General features: G+C 36.9%; 1 protein-coding gene across 1 annotated transcript in view; it reads right to left on the reverse strand.

The window, feature by feature from the left end:
* BMPR2 (bone morphogenetic protein receptor type 2) overlaps nucleotides 1-23,206 on the reverse strand; it is a 187,915-nt gene that overhangs the window by 91,658 nt on the left and 73,051 nt on the right. The window contains exons 2-3 of the mRNA XM_079709606.1: nucleotides 1,373-1,543; nucleotides 155-325 (exon numbers count right to left, since the gene is read on the reverse strand). Coding sequence (XP_079565732.1) covers nucleotides 155-325; nucleotides 1,373-1,543 — 342 coding nt within the window. The remainder of the gene's footprint in view (nucleotides 1-154; nucleotides 326-1,372; nucleotides 1,544-23,206) is intronic.

A 23,206-nucleotide genomic window follows, 5' to 3' on the forward strand; every position in this document is an offset into this window, starting at 1 on the left:
TTTTCGATTTTAGGTGTTAGCTAGATGTAGTCTCATGATGCTGGAACTCTCCCTCTCACTCTGGCCCAACCTGAATATTTTCATATATTTTTAAATTCTGAAAATCTTTGGAGAAAGGAATTACAAGGAAACGTACGTTACTTTAACTACTTACTGAGTGGTGTTGTGTCTGGAGGTGGAAAATTCTCAGTAAAGTTGACATTACACAAGTCTGTGCTACAACAGCAGAAACGGTATGTTCCATTCTGAATTGAGGGTGGAGTGGTAGTTACTACACATTCTTCGTAGTGACACTCCTGGGGGTCTCCAATGTGAGACCAACATCCTACAAATTGATGTTAATGTAAACAAGTTAGGTTTATATATGTTATAATGTAAATAAGTTATAAATCTTGCAAACCAATAGGAAACCACATTTTTTAAATAACAGATAATGGCAAAGTATAAACAGGCATTTCATAGAAGGAAAAAGCCACTAATAAAATGTTTCACTTCACAGTTAATCTAAGAATTATTATTAAAACATCAACAAGATTACATTTTTGTCTGTATCTATTGAATTCTTCTCTTTTAAAATAATTATATATAACAATAACAAGGATTCAGTAACACACAGTGCTGAAGGGAATGTAAATGTATATAACATTTCTAGAAAGTCACATGGCAATTTTTATGAAGAGCCTTTTCATGTTTTATAATCTAAAAATTTTACTTCCAGAAGTCTATTCCAGGAAAATTATGAGATACAATCAAATTATTATGTTCAAAGATGTTCACTGAAGCATTACGTATTACAATGAAAACCAGAAAACAATATAATGTCCAACAGTAGAGTAATGTGTAAGTAAACTGAGATACATGTATACAATGAAAAATTGTATAGATTTTGAAAGTGTTTTCAAAGTATATTTAAAGACATAGGAAAACATCCATGATATAATTTAAATGGGAAAAACTGTACATGAAATTATTTATATAGTATTACCATAATTTTGAAAAAAATAATACACACACATATAAACATAGAAGAACAAAGAAAACACACCTGAAGGGAATAAACCAATATAGTTTTTTTAAAAAACTTTTTAAAGTATGGAATTGTAGACATTTGTTTCTCTTATAGTTTTCTTTATTTCCTAAACTTCATAAAATGGCACATTATATTATTAAAATTGTAATAAGATATTATTAAAATAAGCTAAAACCAATTACCCTTTGCAAATTTGGAGCTTGTGTGTGAATACATACATGAATACACACTTTTAAACTTACTGTTCTCCTTCAGAGGGCTTTACAATCTACTTCCATGCCCTTTTCAGATAAACTTCAATTGTATGAAACAGTTATTTCAGGTAAAAAAAGTATTACTTGCCTTGTTTTACCAGATTTATGTCCCCTTTTGATTTCTCCCAAAGGCCGTAGCAGGTGCTACCTTTTGAGCATAATATTGTTCCGTTTTCATGAGAGATTCGACTCTCACCTATCCCAAGGTCTTGTTGATATGGATCTTTAAATGCACAAAGGCGTTCTTGATTCTGAGAAGCTAAAATAAAGGAAAAAAAGACAAATTTACTTTATGATAATCTTTGCAAAACATTATTATATAAAATCTTAGAGCCTTTTTGAAAGGCACTGTAAATTTCCCTACTAAATCCCTAACAAGGCTTGAATAAATGTGCAATTTTGTATTTATTGAATAACTTCTTTCTTTTCATTAATTAATTTGTAACTTCCAAACAAGAAGCAAACTTAAAAACACATTTCCCAAAAGCAATACCCTCATACATAAATTATTCTCACCACTCTTTCTCCTATTAAATAATACTGGTCTCTGAATAAAGAAATATCATCAGAAAAATGTCCATGCTCTAAATTATTAAAAATTCAAAACAAATTAACAAACCTAGTGGGCTGAATAATTTCTGGAAATTCTACAGTACTCACTTCTACCATATTTTATACTCAGTTGTAAAATGTTAAACATAACATTAGGCATGTTAATCTAAGGATGAGGAGAGACTACAAATGGATAGTACATGGTTTCTATCTGGGGAGATAGAAATGTTCCAAAATTAGGTTGTGGCAATGTTTGCACAGCTTTGTAAATGTACAAAAAAATAACTGTTCACTAAAAATGTGTGAATTTCATGCTATGTAAATTATACATTAATAAACCTGTTTTTAAAAATTAAGGCTATTAGTGCTCAAAAAGAAAATGATTTTCCATCATTAAAAATATCAATATAATAGTCAGAATAAGAAATGCTCAAAAATCCCTTATACCGAAGGTCAACCCAATGTATTTTCAATGCCAGTCAGTCTTTCTCCATATACATAATCTGATTTAACTAACCTCAGTAGAACATTTGCCACATAATTTATCAGCTAACAAACATTTACCAACACTGCTGAGAATACCGAAGAAGTAAATGGTTATCGAAAGCAACAGCTGATCTTTATTTGGTTTCTTAAAGCAGACTTTCCTACTGTGTTTGACTTGCCAGAATAACAATCTAATACACTTCGCCACTATATTCCTCATGGGCTTCTGATTTATTTCTTGATTTTGCTGTGTATCTTATTTAGTATGGCTTAATTCATTAGCACCTTAGCACTGGAAATGATTTATTAAAATAACGTTTCTGAAACTACAAAACTAAGGACAAAACTCTAGAGAAGAAATGAAAGCACCAACAACTGTGTGCCCAAGTCTATTTAGAAACACAGACCTGCCATATTTATTACAACAGAAAGCACCTTCAAAGTATTGAGCTAAGTAAATAGGGGATTCACAAATAGATAATATAGAGTTCTACCCGTCAAGCATCTTATAGTCTGCTTGGAGAGAGACAGTAATTACTCAAAAAAATAAACGTGACTTCCACATTTCCACAATTTAGAACTTCAGGCAGTCTTCTAGAAGATATTTACTAATATCATATAAATGGCCAGAAAATGTAGTATAGCCTTTTTATAAAAAAGATTTTTTATTTACTTATTTATTTTTGGCTGCGTCAGGTCTTAGTTGCGGCACGCAGGATCTTTCATTGCGGTGTGCAGGCTTCTCTCTAGTTGCAGTGCGCAGGCTCCAGAGCACACGGGCTCAGTAGTTGCAGCCCACAGGCTTAGTTGCCCCCCAGCATGTGGGATCTTAGTTCCCTGACCAGGGATCGAACCCAAGTCCCCTGCATTGAAAGGCAGATTCTTAACCACTGTACCACCAGGGAAGTCCCCAGCCTTTTTTAAAAACTACTTCCAGGGCATTAGCCAGATTATAAGTATACCACATTTTTACCACATGTAATCACATACTCAAAATCCTTTAATGACAAACATTTATATTATCTTGCACATTTAACAGTATTTCCTTAGATATACCCTAATTTGCAAACTTTACAAAATTATTATAAAGATTATAATCAAATATATCTCTACATATAAACTGCACACAGCACAAAGATTGATACTTAAAAGACTCAAACTAAAAACAAAACTCTGTAATGTAGATCTAAAAAAGCATGCCTATTTATGAGACATAATTCCTTATCCCCATTTCTTGACTCAGGTTAAGTGCTCCTTACCTACTACCACTTGCTGAAATTATGTAACCCACTGTTTCCCTTTTTGTCTTGATTGTTAGAAAGATCAGAACGAATTTATGAACTGATTATCTCTAGTTTTCCACAACCAAGATATTCTATTTTTCCCTTCCTCTTCTGTTGTTATCCATTTTGACTAGAATTTTGTATTGAATACTGAGTTGATGAATAGGGATCTAACCAAACCTGGAGGTAGATGGATCATAAATAAATAAGTGTCTCATTTAATTTAAAAAGAAAAGTATATCCTTGTGAAAGAATAAATACAAAATGAAAATTTTTCCTCTGCCTGGATTTTTTTTTAAATTAGTTTCTTCTTTATAACAAAGTGAATCAGTTATACATCTGGATTTCTTTTACAACTGAAAAGTAGCTAAAGGGGGCTTCCCTGGTGGCACAGTGGTTGACAGTCCGCCTGCCGATGCAGGGGACACGGGTTCGTGCCCCGGTCAGGAAAGATCCCACATGCTGCGGAGCGGCTGGGCCCATGAGCCATGGGTGCTGAGCCTGCGCACCCGGAGCCTGTGCTCTGCCACGGGAGAGGCCACAACACTGAGAGGCCTGAGTACCACACACACAAAAAAAGAAGAAAAACAAAAGTACCTAAAGGAATGAACATGCATAAAATTTTTAGTTCCATTATTAAATAATTTGCTGACTGAAACCTAAAATTCTCCTTATATAAAAAGACAACAAACAAACAAATCCAATCTCCTCTGTCTCCCTCTCGCCTCATCCCAAGATCAAGGAACTAAAGGTACAACTGTAGGACACTGAATCATACCTTTAATATCCCTCAGTCTTCACTAAATATTTTTTTCTTAAAATTACTTCAGCCTACTTCATAGGAATTATTTTATGACAGTGTCATTAGTATAGGAAAATTATACTTTGCTATTTTGAGTGTAACTCTTTCAAATTATGATTCAGCAAATTCCTATATAAAATAAGGGTGTTTGAGCAAGAATTCTAACTAAACTGCCCTTTGGTCAAAAGAAAGAAAAACTCCATTTCGTAAAACAGTGCTTGCAGCTTTTTAAATGTTATTTGTTGTAATGTCTCAGCAATATCTCTGTATAAAGTTTTGGATTCTTCATAAATAATGCAGGAAAAGTAGGCATGAAACAAAGAGTACTATGAGAAACAGTATAGCCTAGTATTATATTCTCACAAAAAGAGACCTGATCATTTACATGTGGTTTTCTGAATTTGTCAACAGCTAATGAACAAATCTTGATCAATCAAGTATGGTCAGTTAGTTCTTTCAAGGGACATCCTTAATCAAATACAGTGATTAGATAGGAGTCTTTTAAAAACTGCTCTCCTCATTTTATTTTTTTTTAATTTTTTTCCAGCTTTATTGGGATATAATTGGCATATATTACTGTATAAGTTAAAGGTGTACAACGTGATTTGATACATGTATATATTGCAAAATGATTACCACAATAGGGTTACTTAACAGCTCCATCACCTCACATAATTACCATTTTGTGTATGTATTGGTGAAAATATTTAAATCTATTCTCTTAGAGACTTTCAAATATATAATGCAGTATTTGTTTTTTCTTGCCTCTTTCCAATAGAACACATTTGCTCACATTTTTTTTTATACAGCAGGTTCTTATTAGTCATCAATTTTATACACATCAGTGTACACATGTCAATCCCAATCTCCCAATTCATCACACCACCACCACCACGCCCTCACGGCTTTCCTCCCTTGGTGTCCATACATTTGTTCTCTACATCTGTTGTCTCAATTTCTGCCCTGAAAACCGGTTCATCTGTACCATTTTTCTAGGTTCCACATATGTGTTGATATACGATATTTGTTTTTCTCTTTCTCACTTACTTCACTCTGTATGACAGTTTCTAGATACAGCCACGTCTCTACAAATGACCCAATTCCATTCCTTTTTATGGCAGAGTAACATTCTATTGTATATATGTACCACTTCTTCTTTATCCATTCGTCTGTCGATGGGCATTTAGGTTGCTGCCACAACCTGGCTATTGTAAATAGCGCTAAAATGAACATTGGGGTGCATGTGTCTTTTTGAATTGTGGTTTTCTCTGGGTATAGGCCCAGTAGTGGGATTGCTGGATCATATGGTAATTCTATTTTTAGTTTTTTAAGGAACCTCCATACTGTTCCCCATAGTGCCTGTATCAGTTTACATTCCCACCAACAGTGCAAAAGGGTTCCCTTTTCTCCACACCCTCTCCATCATTTGTTCTTTATAGATTTTCTGATGAAGCCTATTCTAACTGGTGTGAGGTGATACCTCATTGTAGTTTTGATTTGCATTTCTCTAATAATCAGTGCTGTTGAGCAGCTTTTCATGTGCTTCTTGGCCATCTGTATGCCTTCGTTGGAGAAATGTCTATTTAGGTCTTTTGCCCATTTTTGGATTGGGTTGTTTGTTTTTTTAATATCGAGCTGCATGAGCTGTTGATATATTTTGGAGATTAATCCTTTGTCCGTTGATTCATTTGCAAATATTTTCTGCCATTCTGAGGGCTGTCTTTTTGTCTTGTTTATGGTTTCCTTTGCTGTGCAAAAGCTTTTAAGTTTCATTAGGTCCCATTTGTTTATTTATTTTTTATTTCCATTACTCTAGGAGGTGGATCAAAAAAGATCTTGCTGTGATTTATGTCAAAGAGTGTTCTTCCTATGCTTTCCTCTAAGAGTTTTATACTGTCCACTCTTACATTTAGGTGTCCAATCCATTTTGAGTTTGTTTTTCGGTATGGTGTTAGGGAGTGTTCTAATTTCATTCTTTTACATGTAGCTGTTCAGTTTTCCCAGCACCACTTATTGAAGAGACTGCCTTTTTGCCATTGTATATCCTTGCCTTTGTCATAGATTAGTTGACCATAGGTGCGTGGGTTTACCTCTGGGCTTTGTATCTTGTTCCATTGATCTATGTTTCTGTTTTTGTGCCAGTACCATATTGTCTTTTTTTTTTTTTTTTTTTTTGTGGAACACGGGCCTCTCACTGTTGTGGCCTCTCCCATTGCGGAGCACAGGCTCCGGATGCACAGTATCAGCGGCCATGGCTCATGGGCCTAGCTGCTCCGCGGCATGTGGGATCTTCCAGGACCGGGGCACGAACCTGTGTCCCCTGCATCGGCAGGCAAACTCTAAACCACTGCGCCACCAAGAAAGCCCATACCATATTGTCTTGATTACTGTAGCTTTGTAGTATGGTCTGAAGTCAGGGAGTCTGATTCCTCTAGCTCTGTTTTTTACCCTCAAGACAGCTTTGGCTATTCAAGGTCTTTTGTGTCTCCATACAAATTTTAAGATTTTTTGTTCTAGTTCTGTAAAAAATGCCATTGGTAATTTAATAGGGATTGCACTGAATCTGTAGATTGCTTTGGGTAGTACAGTCATTTGCAGAATACTGATTCTTCCAATCCAAGAACATGGTATATCTCTCCATCTGTTGGTATCATCTTTAATTTCTTTCATCAGTGTCTTACAGTTTTCTGCATACAGGTCTTTTGTCTCCCTAGGTAGGTTTCTTCCTAGGTATTTTATTCTTTTTGTTGCAATGGTAAATGGGAGTGCTTCCTTAATTTCTCTTTCAGATATTTCATCGTTAGTGTATAGGAATCCAAGAGATTTCTGTGCATTAGTTTTGTATCCTGCAACTTTACCGAATTCATTAATTAGCTCTAGTAGTTTTCTGGTGGCATCTTTAGGATTCTCTATGTATACTTTCATGTCATCTGCAAACAGTGACAGTATTACTTCTTCGTTTCCGATTTGTATTCCTTTTATTTCTTTTTCTTCTCTGACTGCCGTGGCTAGGATTTCCAAAACTATGTTGAATAATAGCAGTGAGAGTGGACATTCTTGTCTTGTTCCTGATCTTAGAGGAAATGCTTTCAGTTTTTCACCATTGAGAATGATGTTTGCTGTGGGTTTGTCGTATATGGCCTTTATTATGTTGAGGTAGGTTCCCTCTATGCCCACTTTCTGGACAGTTTTTATCATAAATCGTTGTTGAATTTTGTCAAAAGCTTTTTCTGCATCTATTGAGATGATCATATGGTTTTTCTTCTTCAATTTGTTAATATGGTGTATCACATTGATTGATATGCATATATTGAAGAATCCTTGCATCCCTGGGATAAATCCCACTTGATCATGTTGTATGATACTTTTAATGTGTTGTTGGATTCTGTTTGCTAGTATTTTGTTGAGGAATTTTGCATCTATATTCATCAGTGATGTTGGTCTGTAATTTTCTTTTTTTGTAGTATCTTTGTGTGGTTTTCTTATCAGGGTGATGGTGGCCTCGTAGAATGAGTTTGGGAGTGTTCCTTCCTCTGCAATTACTTGGAAGAGTTTGAGAAGGATGGGTGTTAACTCTTCTCTAAATGTTTGATAGAATTCTCCTGTGAAGCCATCTGGTCCTGGACTTTTGTTTGTTGGAAGATTTTTAATCACATTTTCAATTTCATTACTTGTGATTGGTCTGTTCATATTTTCTATTTCTTCCTGGTTGAGTCTTAGAAGGTTACACCTTTCTAAGAATTTGTCCATTTCTTCCAGGTTTCCATTTTATTGGCATAGAGTTGCTTGTAGTAGTCTCTTAGGATGCTTTGTGTTTCTGCGGTGTCTGTTGTAACTTCTCCTTTTTCATTTCTAATTTTATTGACTTGAGTTCTCTCCCTCTTTTTCTTGATGAGTCTGGTTAATGATATATAAACTTTGTTTTTCTTCTCAAAGAACCAGCTCTTAGTTTTATTGATCTTTGCTATTGTTTTCTTTGTTTCTATCTCATTTATTTCTGCTCTGATCTTTATGATTTCTTTCCTTCTGCTAACTTTGGGTTTTGTTTGTTCTTCTTTCTCTAGTTCCTTCAGGTGTAAGGTTAGATTGTTTATTTGAGATTTTTCTTGTTTCTTGAGGTACGCCTGTATAACTATAAACTTCCCTCTTAGAACTGCTTTTGCTGCATCCCATAGGTTTTGGATGGTCGTGTTTTCATTGTCATTTGTCTCTAGGTATTTTTTGATTTCCTCTGTGATTTCTTCAGTGATCTCTTGGTTATTTAGTAACGTATTGTTTAGCCTCCATGGGTTTGTGTTTTCTATGTTTTTTTCCCTGTAATTCATTTTTAATCTCACAGCATTGTGGTCAGAAAAGATGCTTGATATGATTTCAATTTTCTTAAATTTACTGAGGCTTGATTTGTGACCCAAGATGTGATCTATCCTGGAGAATGTTCTGTGCGCACTTGAGAAGAAAGTGTAATCTGCTGTTTTTGCATGGAATGTCCTATAATTATCAACTAAATCGATCTGGTCTATTGTGTCATCTAAAGCTTCTGTTCCCTTATTTACTTTAATTTTGAATGATATGTCCATTGCTGTAAGTGAGGTGTTAAAGTCCCCCACTATTATTGTGTTACTGTCGATTTCCTCTTTTATTGCTGTTACCAGTTTCCTTATGTATTGAGGTGCTCCTATGTTGGGTGCATATATATTTATAATTGTTATATCTTCTTCTTGGATTGATCCCTTGATCATTATGTAGTGTCTTTCCTTGTCTCTTGTAACATTCTTTACTTTAAAGTCTATTTTATCTGATATGAGTATTGTTACTCCAGCTTTCTTTTGATTTCCATTTGCATGGAATATCTTTTTTGATCCCCTTTCAGTCTGAATATGTCCCTAGGTCTGAAGTGGGTCTCTTGGAGACAGCATATAGATGGGTCTTGTTTTTGTATCCATTCAGCAAGCCTGTGTCTTTTGGTTGGAGCATTTAATCCATTCACTTTTAAGTGTGTCTTGGCGTGTTTCTCCTTGGGTTTATCCTGTATGGGACTCGCTGCGCTTCCTGGACTTGGGTGGCCGTTTCCTTTCCCATGTTAGGGAAGTTTTCGATATAATCTCTTCAAATATTTTCTCTGGTCCTTTCTCTCTCTCTTCTCCTTCTGGGACCCCTATAATGCTAATGTTGTTGCATTTAATGTTGTCCCAGAGGTCTCTTAGGCTGTCTTCATTACTTTTCATTCTTTTTTCTTTATTCTGTTCTGCAGCAGTGAATTCCACCATTCTGTCTTCCAGGTCACTTATCCGTCCTTCTGCCTCAGTTATTCTGCTATTGATTCTTTCTAGTGTAGTTTTCATTTCAGTTATTGTATTGTTCATCTCTGTTTGTTTGTTCTTTAATTCTTCTAGGTGTTCGTTAAACATTTCTTGCATCTTCTTGATCTTTGCCTCCATTGTTTTTCCAAGGTCCTGGATCATCTTCACTATTATTATTCTGAATTCTTTTTCTGGAAGGTTGCCTATCTCCACTTCATTTAGTTGTTTTTCTGGGGTTTTATCTTGTTCCTTCATGTGGTGCATAGACCTCTGCCTTTTCATCTTGTCTGTCTTTCTGTGAATGTGGTTTTTGTTCCACCAGCTGCAGGTTTGTAGTTCTTCTTGCTTCTGCTGTGTGTCCTCTCTCTCCTCATTTTAAACAGGTGATATTTGGTTGTAATAAGCACTAAAGCCATTTTGATTAACATAACTGCATTAAACTGCAAATAGTCTCATCCAAACTGCTGACAGACGTATCTTCATAAAAGAGTTGATCATGCTTAAAATCTGTTAGCTCCCTGAAGTTCCTAGAATTAAATTCAAGTTCTTCAGTTGGCATTTAACGTCCTTCATAAGCCGACCCAACAGGACCATGATCACTTTGGTGGGCCCTAGGAACTTTTGATTTCATGGGCCCTTTCCTCCAATAAAAAATATTAAAAATTATAATTTGGAGTTCCCTTGTGGCGCAGTGGTTAAGAATCCACCTACCAATGCAGGGGACATGGGTTCGAGCCCTGGTCTGGGAAGATCCCACATGCCGTGGAGCAACTCAGCCCATGTTCCACAACTACTGAGCCTGCGCTCTAGAGCCTGCGAGCCACAACTACTGAGCCCACATGCCACAACTACTGAAGCCCGTGCGCCTAGAGCCCGTGCTCTGCAACCAGAGAAGCCACTGCAATGAGAAGCCTGTGCACTGCAACGAAGAGTAGCCCCCACTCACCACAACTAGAGGAAGCCCTGTGCAGCAACAAAGACCCAATACGGCCAAAAATAAAATAAATAAAGAAATTTATTTTTTTAAAAAATTATACCTTACAATTGCATTGGGATAAAGATAATACGTTAACCCTAGATATTAGAACATTTTCTTCCACATGAAAGTTCCTTTTTTCCTTCTGCTTTTAAAACAAATTAAAACATTTTCTTGGACCTCCAGAAATACTGTGGGCCCTGTGCCTAATGGGTAGGTCAGCCCCGGGACTCAAGCTACCTCTTGCCATTCATCCCACTCCTCCATTCCTCAGTTTCCACCACACTAATATGCCAAAGTCTTTCCTGACCTTTATACATAACATACCCAATATCTAGAATGCCATTTTTTGTGCTCTTCAGTTTGCTCTGCAGTTAAATGATATGTTCTATACTCCCAAATCTCTTAACTCTATCTATTTTAGCATTGCATGGCATTATATTTTATCTGTTTACATGCATATCTCCCCCACCAAGTAGGAAGCTGACTTCACTTGTTCCTAGAGGAAAACTAGGTGTATATAACTCATTTTGTATACCACGAATACCCAACAGTGTTACAGGCAGACAGCTTTCATATCTACATGTACTGTACTCAATAGCATATTCCCATTCAAAGGTTACAAAATCTAGGCAATAATCATCTAGTCCTCTGACCACTCTACTATACACGAAGCTGTGAAAATAGTATGTGTATACATGCAATATTATATTATTTTCATATATATATATATATCTCCAACTTACTGAGAATAAACTAATCATTTTCTGTTTACATATGCTTTCTGGATCAGCATTTGCTAATCATGTGCAGCATTTAATTCCCAGGAACATATGTGGCATGTCTGGAATACTCAGCTGTCTTACATTTCCCACTCTACAATATAACACTATCAAGAATGTAGAGTATAAAGGTATGGCATAGTTTTATCATGTCTGCATCAGTTAACTGTCATTACAGACATAAATCAGCAAGCATCATTATGCATACACTGTAAAATACTATCTATTTGCTTTTATGGGGAGGAAAGAAAGGAAAAATTGGCTATACTGAAAATATTAACTATTTGCCCTTTTTCCCTTTTTTACCAAATACTCTTATATTATTTGAATTTTCATGAAAATATATTCATGTATTACATATTTCAAAAATAAAAGGGTTTTTGTACTTGAATTATTTTTACATTATTTTTTAAAATTTTGTAATGATTATATATTTACAGGTAGTTGGAAAGAAATGTAAGAAGGTGATTTGTGAACTAGGTTCCCACTTCTCCATTCTTTGGCCACTGAATAAAGCTTGTGCTGTCCCAGTCTCAAAGAGGGAAGGAAGGAGGGAGGAAGGAAGGAAGGAATACAGGGACAAGTCCAGTACTTCTCTCCCCAATGCAAACATCCCACACAATCATTGTGCATTATCAAAGACAAGAAATCTACATCAGCACAATCCATAGAGCTTAATCAGATTTTACCAGATATACATGCACTCAACTGTGTGAGTACGAATTTATGCAATTCAGTCACATACCATCACAATCAGAATATTCAACTGTACTATCACAAGATACCCTCATGTTAACCCTTTATAATCACGATCCCTTTGTCGCCATTCCTAACCAACAGCAACCACTATCTGTTCTCCAACTCAAGGATTATATTTCACGATTACTATATAAATGGAATCATGTAGTACATATCTTTTAGAGACTGACTTTTTTCACTGAGCAGAAATTCCTTGATGTTCACCCAATTTGTTCCATGTATCAATAGTTCATTACTTTTTATGGAGTAGTATTCCATGGTATGGATGAAATACACAATCTGTTTAACTTTTCACCTTTTGAAGCTCATTGGGGTTGTTTTCAGTTTTTGGCTATTAGAAATAAAACTGCTATGAACATTTGTGTATATGTTCAATTTTATTAGGAATTCTGTTTACTTAAAGTAAAATAAGAATAATATCCTAGAAAACTAAAGTACGATGTCAGTAAAAAGAAACCTGACACTAAGACCATGTGCTCTACCAACAAAATACATTGTGCCCCATCATATACATTTGTCCATTAAAAGTTTATTGAAAAGCATTTGAACTCTCTTACTTCCTCTAACCAAGTAGTTCTAGCATAGGGAGAAACTGGATTGTGCTATGGGATCATGGTTTAAAGAACCATTCATGTAGTATCCTTTACATATAAAAAAAGTAAAATGTGACAAAATACAAGCTAATTATGGCACTAAATATCTGAGATAAGAGATTCCAGTTTGGGGATGTCTGTTGTTTAAACAAAGACTAGTCCTTTGTAACAAGGTCCAACAGGCAAAGCGGCACTCTTTCCCTTCTGATGCCTGGATACCCAGAGCCCTTTAATGTGGAAACCTCTGTTGGCTGGCTTTTCCTAGAAGCAAAACAAGAACAAGATTGATCCATCCATCTTTCCTTTCCCTACATTAAAATAGACACATGGCAAATAAAATTTCACATTATAAATGTGAATTTCAGGGACTTCCCCGGTGGCGCAGTGGTTGGGAGTCTGCCTGCCAATGCAGGGGACACGGGTTCGAGCCATGGTCCAGGAGGATCCCACATGCCGCGGAGCAACTAGGCCCATGCGCCACAGCTGCTGAGCCTGCGCTCTAGAGCCTGCGAGCCACAACCAGAGAAGGCCCGTGTGCAGCAAAAAAGACCCAACACAGGCATAAATAAATAAATAAATAAATAAACAAACAAACAAAAATCTTTAAAGTGTGAATTTCACATGAAAATACAAATTAAAAATACAATGAATTCGACAAAATTCAACATCCATTTATGATAAAAATTCTCAACAAAGTTGATATAGAGGGAACATACCTCAACATAATAAAGTCCATGTATGACAAACCACAGCTAACTTCACACTCATTGGTGAAAAGCTGAAAACTTTTCCTCTAAGATCAGGAACTAAGACAAGGATGCCTACTTGACACTTTTATTCAACACAGTATTCACAGTCCTAATCACGCCAATTAGGCAAGAAAATGAAATAGAAGGCATCCAAAATGTAAGGAAAGAAGTAAAACTGTCACTATTTGGGGATGACATATTATATATAGAAAACCCTGAAGATTCTACCCCCCCAAAAAAAACTATTTGAATAAATGAATTCAGTAAAGTTGCAGAATACGAAATTAATATGTAGACATCTGCAGCACTTTTACACACTGAGAACAAACAATCAAAAAGAAAAATGAAGAAAACAATCCCATTTACAACTGCATCAAAAAGAATAAAATACCTAGGAATAAATTTAACCAAGGAAGTGAAAGGCTTGTACTCAGAAAACTGTAAGACACTGAAGAAAGAAGTTGAAGATGATGCAAATAAATGGAAAGATATCCACTTATCAGTGCTCATGGATTGGAAGAATTAATATTATCAAAATGACTGTACTACCAAGCAACCTACAGATTCAATGCAATTCCTATCAAAACACCAATGGCATTTTTCACAGAACTAGAACAAATAATTCTAAAATCGCTATAGAAACACAAAATGCCCCAACAGCCAAAGCAATCTTGAGAAAGAACAAAGCTGGAGGTGACACATGCCCTGATTTCACACGATACTACAAAGCTATAATAATCTAAATAGTACGATACTGGCACAAAAACAGACACACTGATCAATGGAACAGAATATTCTGTGAGCCCAGAAATGAACCTATGCTTATATGATCAATTAATCTACAACAAAGGAGGCAAGAATATTCAATGCATGAAGAGAGTCACTTCAATAAATGGTGCTGGGAAAACTGGACAATAGATGCAAAAGAATGAAACTGGACCACTTTCTTACATCATATACAAAAATAAACTCAAAATGGATTACAGACTTAAATATAAGACTGAAACTATAAAACTCCCAGAAGAAGTCATTGGCAGTAACCTCTTTGACATCAATCTTAATATTTTTTGGCTATGTCTCCTCAGGCAAGGGAAACAAAAGCAGAAATAATCAAATGAGATGATATCAAACTAAAAAGTTTTTGCATAGTGAAGGAAATCATCAACAAAATAAAAAGCCAACCTACTTAATGGGACAAGATATTTGCAATCCCTATAAGGAGTTGATGTCCAAAATATATAATGAACTCATACAACTCAATATCAAAAAATAACCCCAAACAACCCAAATAAAAAATGGGCATTAGACCTGAATAGGTATTTTTTCAAAGACATACACATGGCAAACAGGCACATGAAAAGATGCTCAACATCAGTAATCATCAGAAAAATGCAAATCAAAACCACAATGAGATACCACCTCACACCTGTCAGAATGGCTATTCTCAAAAAAGCAACAAATAACAAGTGTTGGTGAAGATGTGGAGAAAAGGGAGGAAGCCCATGTATACTGATGGTGGGAATGTAAATTCGTGCAGCCACTACAGAAAACAGTATGGAAGTTTCTCAAAATTAAAAACAGAACTACCATACAACCCAGCAATTCCATTTCCATTTCTATTTACCTGAAGAAAATGAGAACACTAATTTGAAAAGATATATGTGCCTTTATGTTCATTGTGTCATTATTCACAATAGCTAATATATGGAAGCAATCTAAGTACCCATCAATAGATGAATGGATAAATAAGATGTGGTGTGTGTGTATGTACACACACACACACACACACACACACACACACACACACACCATGGAATATTACTCAGACATAAAAAAGAATGAAATCTTGCCATTTGCTACAACATGCATGGATTTAGAGGGTATCACACTAAGTGGAATAAGTCAGACAGAGAAAGACAAATACCATGTGACTCCACTTTTCACATGTGGAATCTAAAAAACAAAAGAGATGAACAAACAGAACAAAGCAGAAAAAGACTCATGGATAAAGAGAACTGGTAGTTTCCAGAAAGAAGGAGGGTGAGGGGATGGGAAAAGTAGGTAAAGGAGATTAAGAGGTGCAAACTTCCAGTTTTAAAATAAGTAAGTCATGGTGCTGTAACATACAGTATAGGGATTATAGCTAATAATATTGTAATAACTTTGTATGGTAACAGATGGTAACTAGATTTATCATGGTGATCATTTTACAATGTATAAAAATACTGAATCACTATGTTGTACAGCTGAAACTAATATTATATTGCATGTCAATTATAATTCGATTTTTTTAAAAATGAAATGAATGAAAAAAATTTTAAACTACAATGAGATACTACTACACACCTATTAGAATGATTAAAATTTAAAAACAAAACAAAAAATTCTTGACAACATCAACTACTGATCAGGATGCTGACACAGATGGGAATATAACTGCTGATGAAAATGTAAACTGGTACGACTACTGTGAGAAATAGTTTGGTAGTCTCTTATAAGTTAAACATATACACACCATTTAACTTAGTAATCCCATTCTCTAATACTTACGGGTTTTGACCTAAATGTAATGAAAATTTATGTTCACAAAAAAACCTTATAGTCACTATATGCTTATAGTGGCTTTATTTATAGTCACACAAAACTGTTTATAACCCAAATGTCCCTCAACTGAACAATGGATAAATAAGTATTACTCAGCAATAAAAAGGAATAGACTGGACTTCCCTGGCGGCGCAGTGGGTAAGAATCCGTTGCCAGGGAGACACAAGAGGGAAGGGATGTGGGAACAGATGTATATGTATGACTGATTCACTTTGTTATAAAGCAGAAACTAAAAAAAAAAAAAAAAAAAAAAGAATCCGTTGCCAATGCAGGGGACACGGGTTCGAGCCCTGGTCTGGGAAGATCCCATATGCCGCGGAGCAACTAAGCCCCTGCGCCACAACCACTGAGCCTGTGCTCTAGAGCCCGTGAGCCACAACAACTGAGCCCATGTGCTGCAACTACTGAAGCCCGCATGCTTAGAGCCGGTGCTCCGCAACAAGAGAAGCTTGCACACTGCAACAAAGAGTAGCCCCCACTCGACACACCAAGAGAAAACCCACGTGTAGCAATGAAGACCTAATGCAGCCATAAATAAATAAATAAATATTATTTTAAAAAAAGGAATGGACTATTGACATAAGAAATGCTAAATGAAAGAACCCAGACTCAAAAAGCTATATACTATATGATTCATTACATGACATTCTAAAAGGTAAAACTACAGGAATGGAGAATAGATCACTGGTTGCCAGAGACCTGATTTGGGGCAGCGGGGGTGGGGGGTGGGGGGTGGTAGGACGGAGTAGTTGATTATAAAGTGGTACCAAAACAGAATTTCTGAGGGGTAGAAATGTTCTGTACCTTAACTGGGATGGCAGTTACATGACTATGTATTTCTCAAAACTCATAGAACTGTATACCAAAAAGAGAAAATTTCACTTATGTAAATTTAAAACTTATCTTAAAAATAATTTGGTAGAGATAATTTTTGAGTATGTATTAGTAGATTAGTATATCAATTCCTTCTATATGTATTTGAATTTTAAAAAGGGATGTCACGGGGCTTCCCTGGTGGCGCAGTGGTTGAGAGTCCGCCTGCCAATGCAGTGGACCCGGGTTCGTGCCCTGGTCCGGGAGGGTCCCGCATGCTGTGGAGCGGCTGGGCCCGTGAGCCACGGCCACTGAGCCTGCGCGTCCGGAGCCTGTGCTCCACAACGGGAGAGGCCACAACAGTGAGAGGCCCGCATACCGCAAAAAAAAAAAAAAAAAAAAAAAGGGATGTCACCACCTTAGGAAACTACAAAAAGAAAGGTAAATTAAACCCAAACTCTATTCAATTCTATGAAGGCCAAGAGAGGTGAGGAACCTGCAGAAGAAGAGTCTGAAGCGAGCAGAGGTTGGTTCACGAGATTTAAGGAAAGAAGCCACTGTCATAACACAGAAGTGCAAAGTGAAGCCGCAAGTACTGATGTAGGAGCTGCAGCAAGTTATCCAGGAGATCTAGCTAAGATAAATAAGGAAGGTGGCTACACTAAATAACAGATTTTTTCAATGTAGATGAAACAACCTTGTGTTGAAGGAAGATGCCATCTAGGACTCTCAGGGCTAGAGAGAAGTCAATGCCTGGCTTCAAAGCTTCGAAGGACAGGCTGACTCTCTTGTTAGGGGCTAATGCAGCTGGTGACTTGAACTTGAGGCTGATGCTCACTTACCATTCCAAAAATCCTGGGGCTCTTAAGAATTATGCCAAATCTACTCTGCCTGTGCTCTATAAATGGAACAACAAAGCCTGAATGACAGTACATCTGTTTACAGTATGGCTTACTGAATATCTTAAGCCCACTGTTTGGACCTACGGCTCAGGAAAAAGATTCCTTTCAAAATATTAGTGCTCAGTGACAGTGCACCTGGTCACCCAAGAGCTCTTATGGGGATGTACAAAGAGATTAATGCTGTTTTCATGCCTGCCATTCTGCAGCCCAAAGATAAAAGCGTCATTTCGACTTTCAAGTCTTATTTAAGAAATACAGTTTGTAATGCTATAGCTGGCATAGACAGTGATTCCTCTGATGGATATGGGCAAAGTCAGTTGAAAACCTCCTGGAAACCATTCTGGATGCCATTAAGAACATTTGTGATTCATAGAAAGAGGTCAAAATATCAACATTAACATGAGTGTGGAAAAAAGGGTTCAGAATATTACATAAACTTAGTGGATAAACCAGCAGCAGGGTTTCAAGGGATTGGCTCCACTTTTGAAAGAAGTTCTATTGTGGGTAAAATGCTATCAAAAAGCACAACATGCAACTGAGAAGTTGTTTATGAAAGGAAGAGTCAATTGATGCAGCAAACTTCATTACTGTCTTTTCTTTTTTCTTTTTTTTAATTTATTTTTGGCTGCACTGGCAGGTCTTTGTTGCTGCGCGCGGGCTTTCTCTAGTTGCGGCAAGGAGGGGCTACTCTTCATTATGGTGCGCAGGCTTCTCATTGCAGTGGCTTCTCTTGTTGCGAAGCATGAGCTTTAGGTGCGTGGGCTTCAGTAGTTGTGGCTCGCAGGCTCTAGAGCACAGGCTCAGTAGTTGTGGCGCATGGGCTTAGTTGTTCCGTGGCATGTGGGATCTTCCCGAACCAGGGCTCAAACCCGTGTCCCCTGCATTGGCCGGCGGATTCTTAACCACTGAGCCACCAGGGAAGTCCCCATTACTGTCTTAAAAATTACCACAGCCACCTACTTCAGTAATCACTACCCTGATCAGTCGGCAATCATCAACAGGGAAGAAAGACCCTACAACAGCTAAAAGACGGAATCGCTAGAAGCTCAGATGATGGGTAGCATTTTGAGCAATAAAGTATTTTTAAATTAAGGTACGTACATTGCTTTTTAGACCTAACTTTTATATGCACTGGGAAACCAAAAAATTCCCATGAGTCACTTTTTTGGTGGTATTTGCTTTATTGTGGTGGTCTAGAACCAAACTCACAATGTTTCTAAAGTTCGCCTGTATAAAACGTTAAATAACCGAAAGTAATACTCTAGGTTGTTTATGGATGCATACCTTACGTATAAAAACTATAGGTACATGGATTCATTGCAACCCAGGAAAGCATTAGTTTTGGAAAGTTGGAAAGGGAATGAAATTAGGGAGTGGAGTTTTAACTAATCTGATCCATGCACACATACATTTTTAAAACAAATATAGTGAAATAATGACAAAATGTAACACTTATTAAATCTTGATCTTCGGTATTTGTCTCTGGGTGTTAGTGCATTTGAAATATTTCATAACAAAATTTTTTTTCTTAATTTTAAATGCTGGGCTTTTGGGCAATGACAGCTTAAACATTCTAGGCATGATTCACAGACTAGAGCACTGAGAAGCACTTCAGTGTTAATAGTTCAATCTCTTCATTTTATAAATGAAGAAATTGTGGTAAGTTACAACAATGCATAAAAATAGAATACCTTGGGCTTCCCTGGTGGCGCAGTGGTTGAGGGTCCGCCTGCCAATGCAGGGGACACGGGTTCGTGCCCCGGTCTGGGAGGATCCCACATGCCGCGGAGCAGCTGGGCCCGTGAGCCATGGCCAGAGCCTGCGCATCCGGAGCCTGTGCTCCGCAACGGGAGAGGCCACAGCAGTGAGAGGCTCGTGTATCACAAAAAAAAAAAAAAAAAAAAATAGAATACCTTGACAGAGTTTTGAACATAGAACAGCTAAGACTAAAAAATCACAAGGCCTATCTATAGTTGAACATTTGGGGAAAAAATTTTTATGGGGGCAATATATCCCAGGTGTACAAGGCTGGTTTAAAATTCAAAAGCTAATTGGTATAATCTATCACATCAACAGATGAAAGAAGAAAACTCACATGACCATATCAACAGATGAAGGAAAAGTGTTTAACAAAATCAACACCCAGGGGCTTCCCTGGTGGCACAGTGGTTAAGGATCCACCTGCTAATTCAGGGGACACAGGTTCAAGCCCTGGTCCAGGAAGATCCCACATGCTGCAGAGCAACTAAACTCGTGCACCACAACAACAAAACCTGCGCACAGCAATGAAGACCCAGTGCAGCCGAAAATAAATAAATTTTAAAAAAATCAACACCCATTCATGATAAAAATACAGGGAAACTTCTTCATCTTGATTTTGACAGTGGAGGAGTCTGAGTAGGTGGGTATATGGGAACTCTATACTTTCCAGGCAATTTTGCTGCAAACCTGAAGCACTCTAAAAAATAGTCTCATTTCTTTTTCATTTATTTCTGATCTGATCTTTATGATTTTTTTCCTTCTGCTAACTTTGGGGTTCTTTTGTTCTTCTTTCTCTAACTGCTTAGGTGCAAGATTAGGTTGTTTATTTGAGATGTTTCCTGTTTCTTAAGGTAGGATTGTATTGCTATAAACTTCCCTCTTAGAACTGCTTTTGCTGCATCCCATAGGTTTTCGGTTGTCGTGTCTCCATTGTCATTTGTTTCTAGGTATTTTTTGATTTCCTCTGATTTCTTCAGTGATCACTTCGTTATGCTTTTTTTTGTGTGTGTGTGGTACGTGGGCCTCTCACTGTTGTGGCCTTTCCCATTGTGGAGCACAGGCTCCGGATGCGCAGCCTCAGCGGCCATGGTTCACGGGCCCAGCCACTCCGCGGCACGTGGGATCTTCCCGGACCGGGACATAAACCTGTGTCCCCTGCATTGGCAGGCGGACTCTCAACCACTGCACCACCAGGGGAGCCTCACTTCGTTATTAAGTAGTGTATTGTTTAGCCTCCATGTGTTTGTATTTTTTACAGATCTTTTCCTGTAATTGATATTTAGTCTCATAGCGTTGTGGTCGGAAAAGACACTTGATACAATTTCAATTTTCTTAAATTTACCAAGGCTTGATTTGTGACCCAAGATATGATCTATCCTGGAGAATGTTCCATAAGCACTTGAGAAAAATGTGTATTCTGTTGTTTTTGGATGGAATATCCTATAAATTATCCATTAAGTCGATAGCAAAGATCAATAAAACTAAAAGCTGGTTCTTTGAGAAGATAAACAAAATTGATAAACCATTAGCCAGACTCATCAAGAAAAAAAAGGGAGAAGACTCATATCAATAGAATTTGAAATGAAAAAGGAGAAGTAACAACTGACACTGCAGAAATACAAAGGATCATGAGAGATTACTACAAGCAAATCCATGCCAATAAAATGGACAAATTCTTAGAAATGCACAACCTGCCGAGACTGAACCAGGAAGAAATAGAAAATATGCACAGACCAATCACAAGCACTGAAATTGAAACTGTGATTAAAAATCTACCCAGGACCAGATGGCTTCACAGGCGAATTCTATCAAACATTTACAGACGAGCTAACACCTATCCTTCTCAAAAAATCTACCCAGGACCAGATGGCTTCACAGGCGAATTCTATCAAACATTTACAGAAGAGCTAACACCTATCCTTCTCAAACTCTTCCAAAACATAGCAGAGGGAGGAACACTCCCAAACTCATTCTACGAGGCCACCATCACCTTGATACCAAAACCAGACAAAGATGTCACAAAGAAAGAAAACTACAGGCCAATATCACTGATGAACATAGATGCAAAAATTCTCAACAAAATACTAGCAAACAGAATCCAACAGCACATTAAAAGGATCATAAACCATGATCAAGTGGGGTTTATCCCAGGAATGCAAGGATTCTTCAATATACGCAAATCAATCAACGTGATACACCATATTAAACTGAAGGAGAAAAACCATATGATCATCTCAATAGATGCAGAGAAAGCTTCTGACAAAATTCAACACCTATTTATGATAAAAATCCTGCAGAAAGTAGGCATAGAAGGAACTTTCCTCAACATAATAAAGGCCATATATGACAAACCCACAGCCAACATGGTCCTCAATGGTGAAAAACTGAAACCATTCCCACTAAGATCAGGAACAAGACAAGGTTGCTCACTCCCACCACTTTTATTCAACATAGTTTTGGAAGTTTTAGCCACAGCAATCAGAGAAGAAAAAGAAATAAAAGGAATCCAAATTGGAAAAGAAGTAAAGCTGTCACTGTTTGCAGATGACATGATACTATACATAGAGAATCCTACAGATGCCACCAGAAAACTACTAGAGCTAATCAATGAATTTGGTAAAGAGTAGCAGGATACAAAATTAATGCACAGAAATCTCTGGCATTCCTATACACTAATGATGAAAAATCTGTAAGTGAAATTAAGAAAACACTCCCATTTACCATTGCAACAAAAAGAATAAAATATCTAGGAATAAACCTACCTAAGGAGACAAAAGACCTGTATGCAGAAAATTATAAGACACTGATGAAAGAAATTAAAGATGATACAAATAGATGGAGAGATATACCATGTTCTTGGATTGGAAGAATCAACATTGTGAAAATGACTCTACTACCCAAAGCAATCTACAGATTCAATGCAATCCTTATCAAACTACCACTGCCATTTTTCACAGAACTAGAACAAAAAATTTCACAATTTGTGTGGAAACACAAAAGACCCCGAATAGCCAAAGCAATCTTGAGAATGAAAAATGGAGCTGGAGGAATCAGGCTCCCTGACTTCAGACTATACTACAAAGCTACAGTAATCAAGACAGTATGGTACTGGCACAAAAACAGAAATATAGATCAATGGAACAGAATAGAAAGCCCAGAGATATACCCACGCACATATGGTCACCTTATCTTTGATAAAGGAGGCAAGAATATACAATGGAGAAAGGGCAGCCTCTTCAATAAGTGGTGCTGGGAAAACTGGACAGCTACATGTAAAAGTATGACATTAGAACACTCCCTAACACCATACACAAAAATAAGCTCAAAATGGATTAAAGACCTAAATGTAAGGCCAGAAACTATCAAACTCTTAGAGGAAAACACAGGCAGAACACTCTATGACATAAATCACAGCACGATCCTTTTTGACCCACCTCCTAGAGAAATGGAAATAAAAACAAAAATAAACAAATGGGACCTAATGAAACTTCAAAGCTTTTGCACAACAAAGGAAACCATAAATAAGACCAAAAGACAACCCTTAGAATGGGAGAAAATAT

The sequence above is a fragment of the Hyperoodon ampullatus genome (assembly GCF_949752795.1).
Source record: "Hyperoodon ampullatus genome assembly, chromosome: 8".
Lineage (NCBI taxonomy): Eukaryota > Metazoa > Chordata > Mammalia > Artiodactyla > Ziphiidae > Hyperoodon > Hyperoodon ampullatus.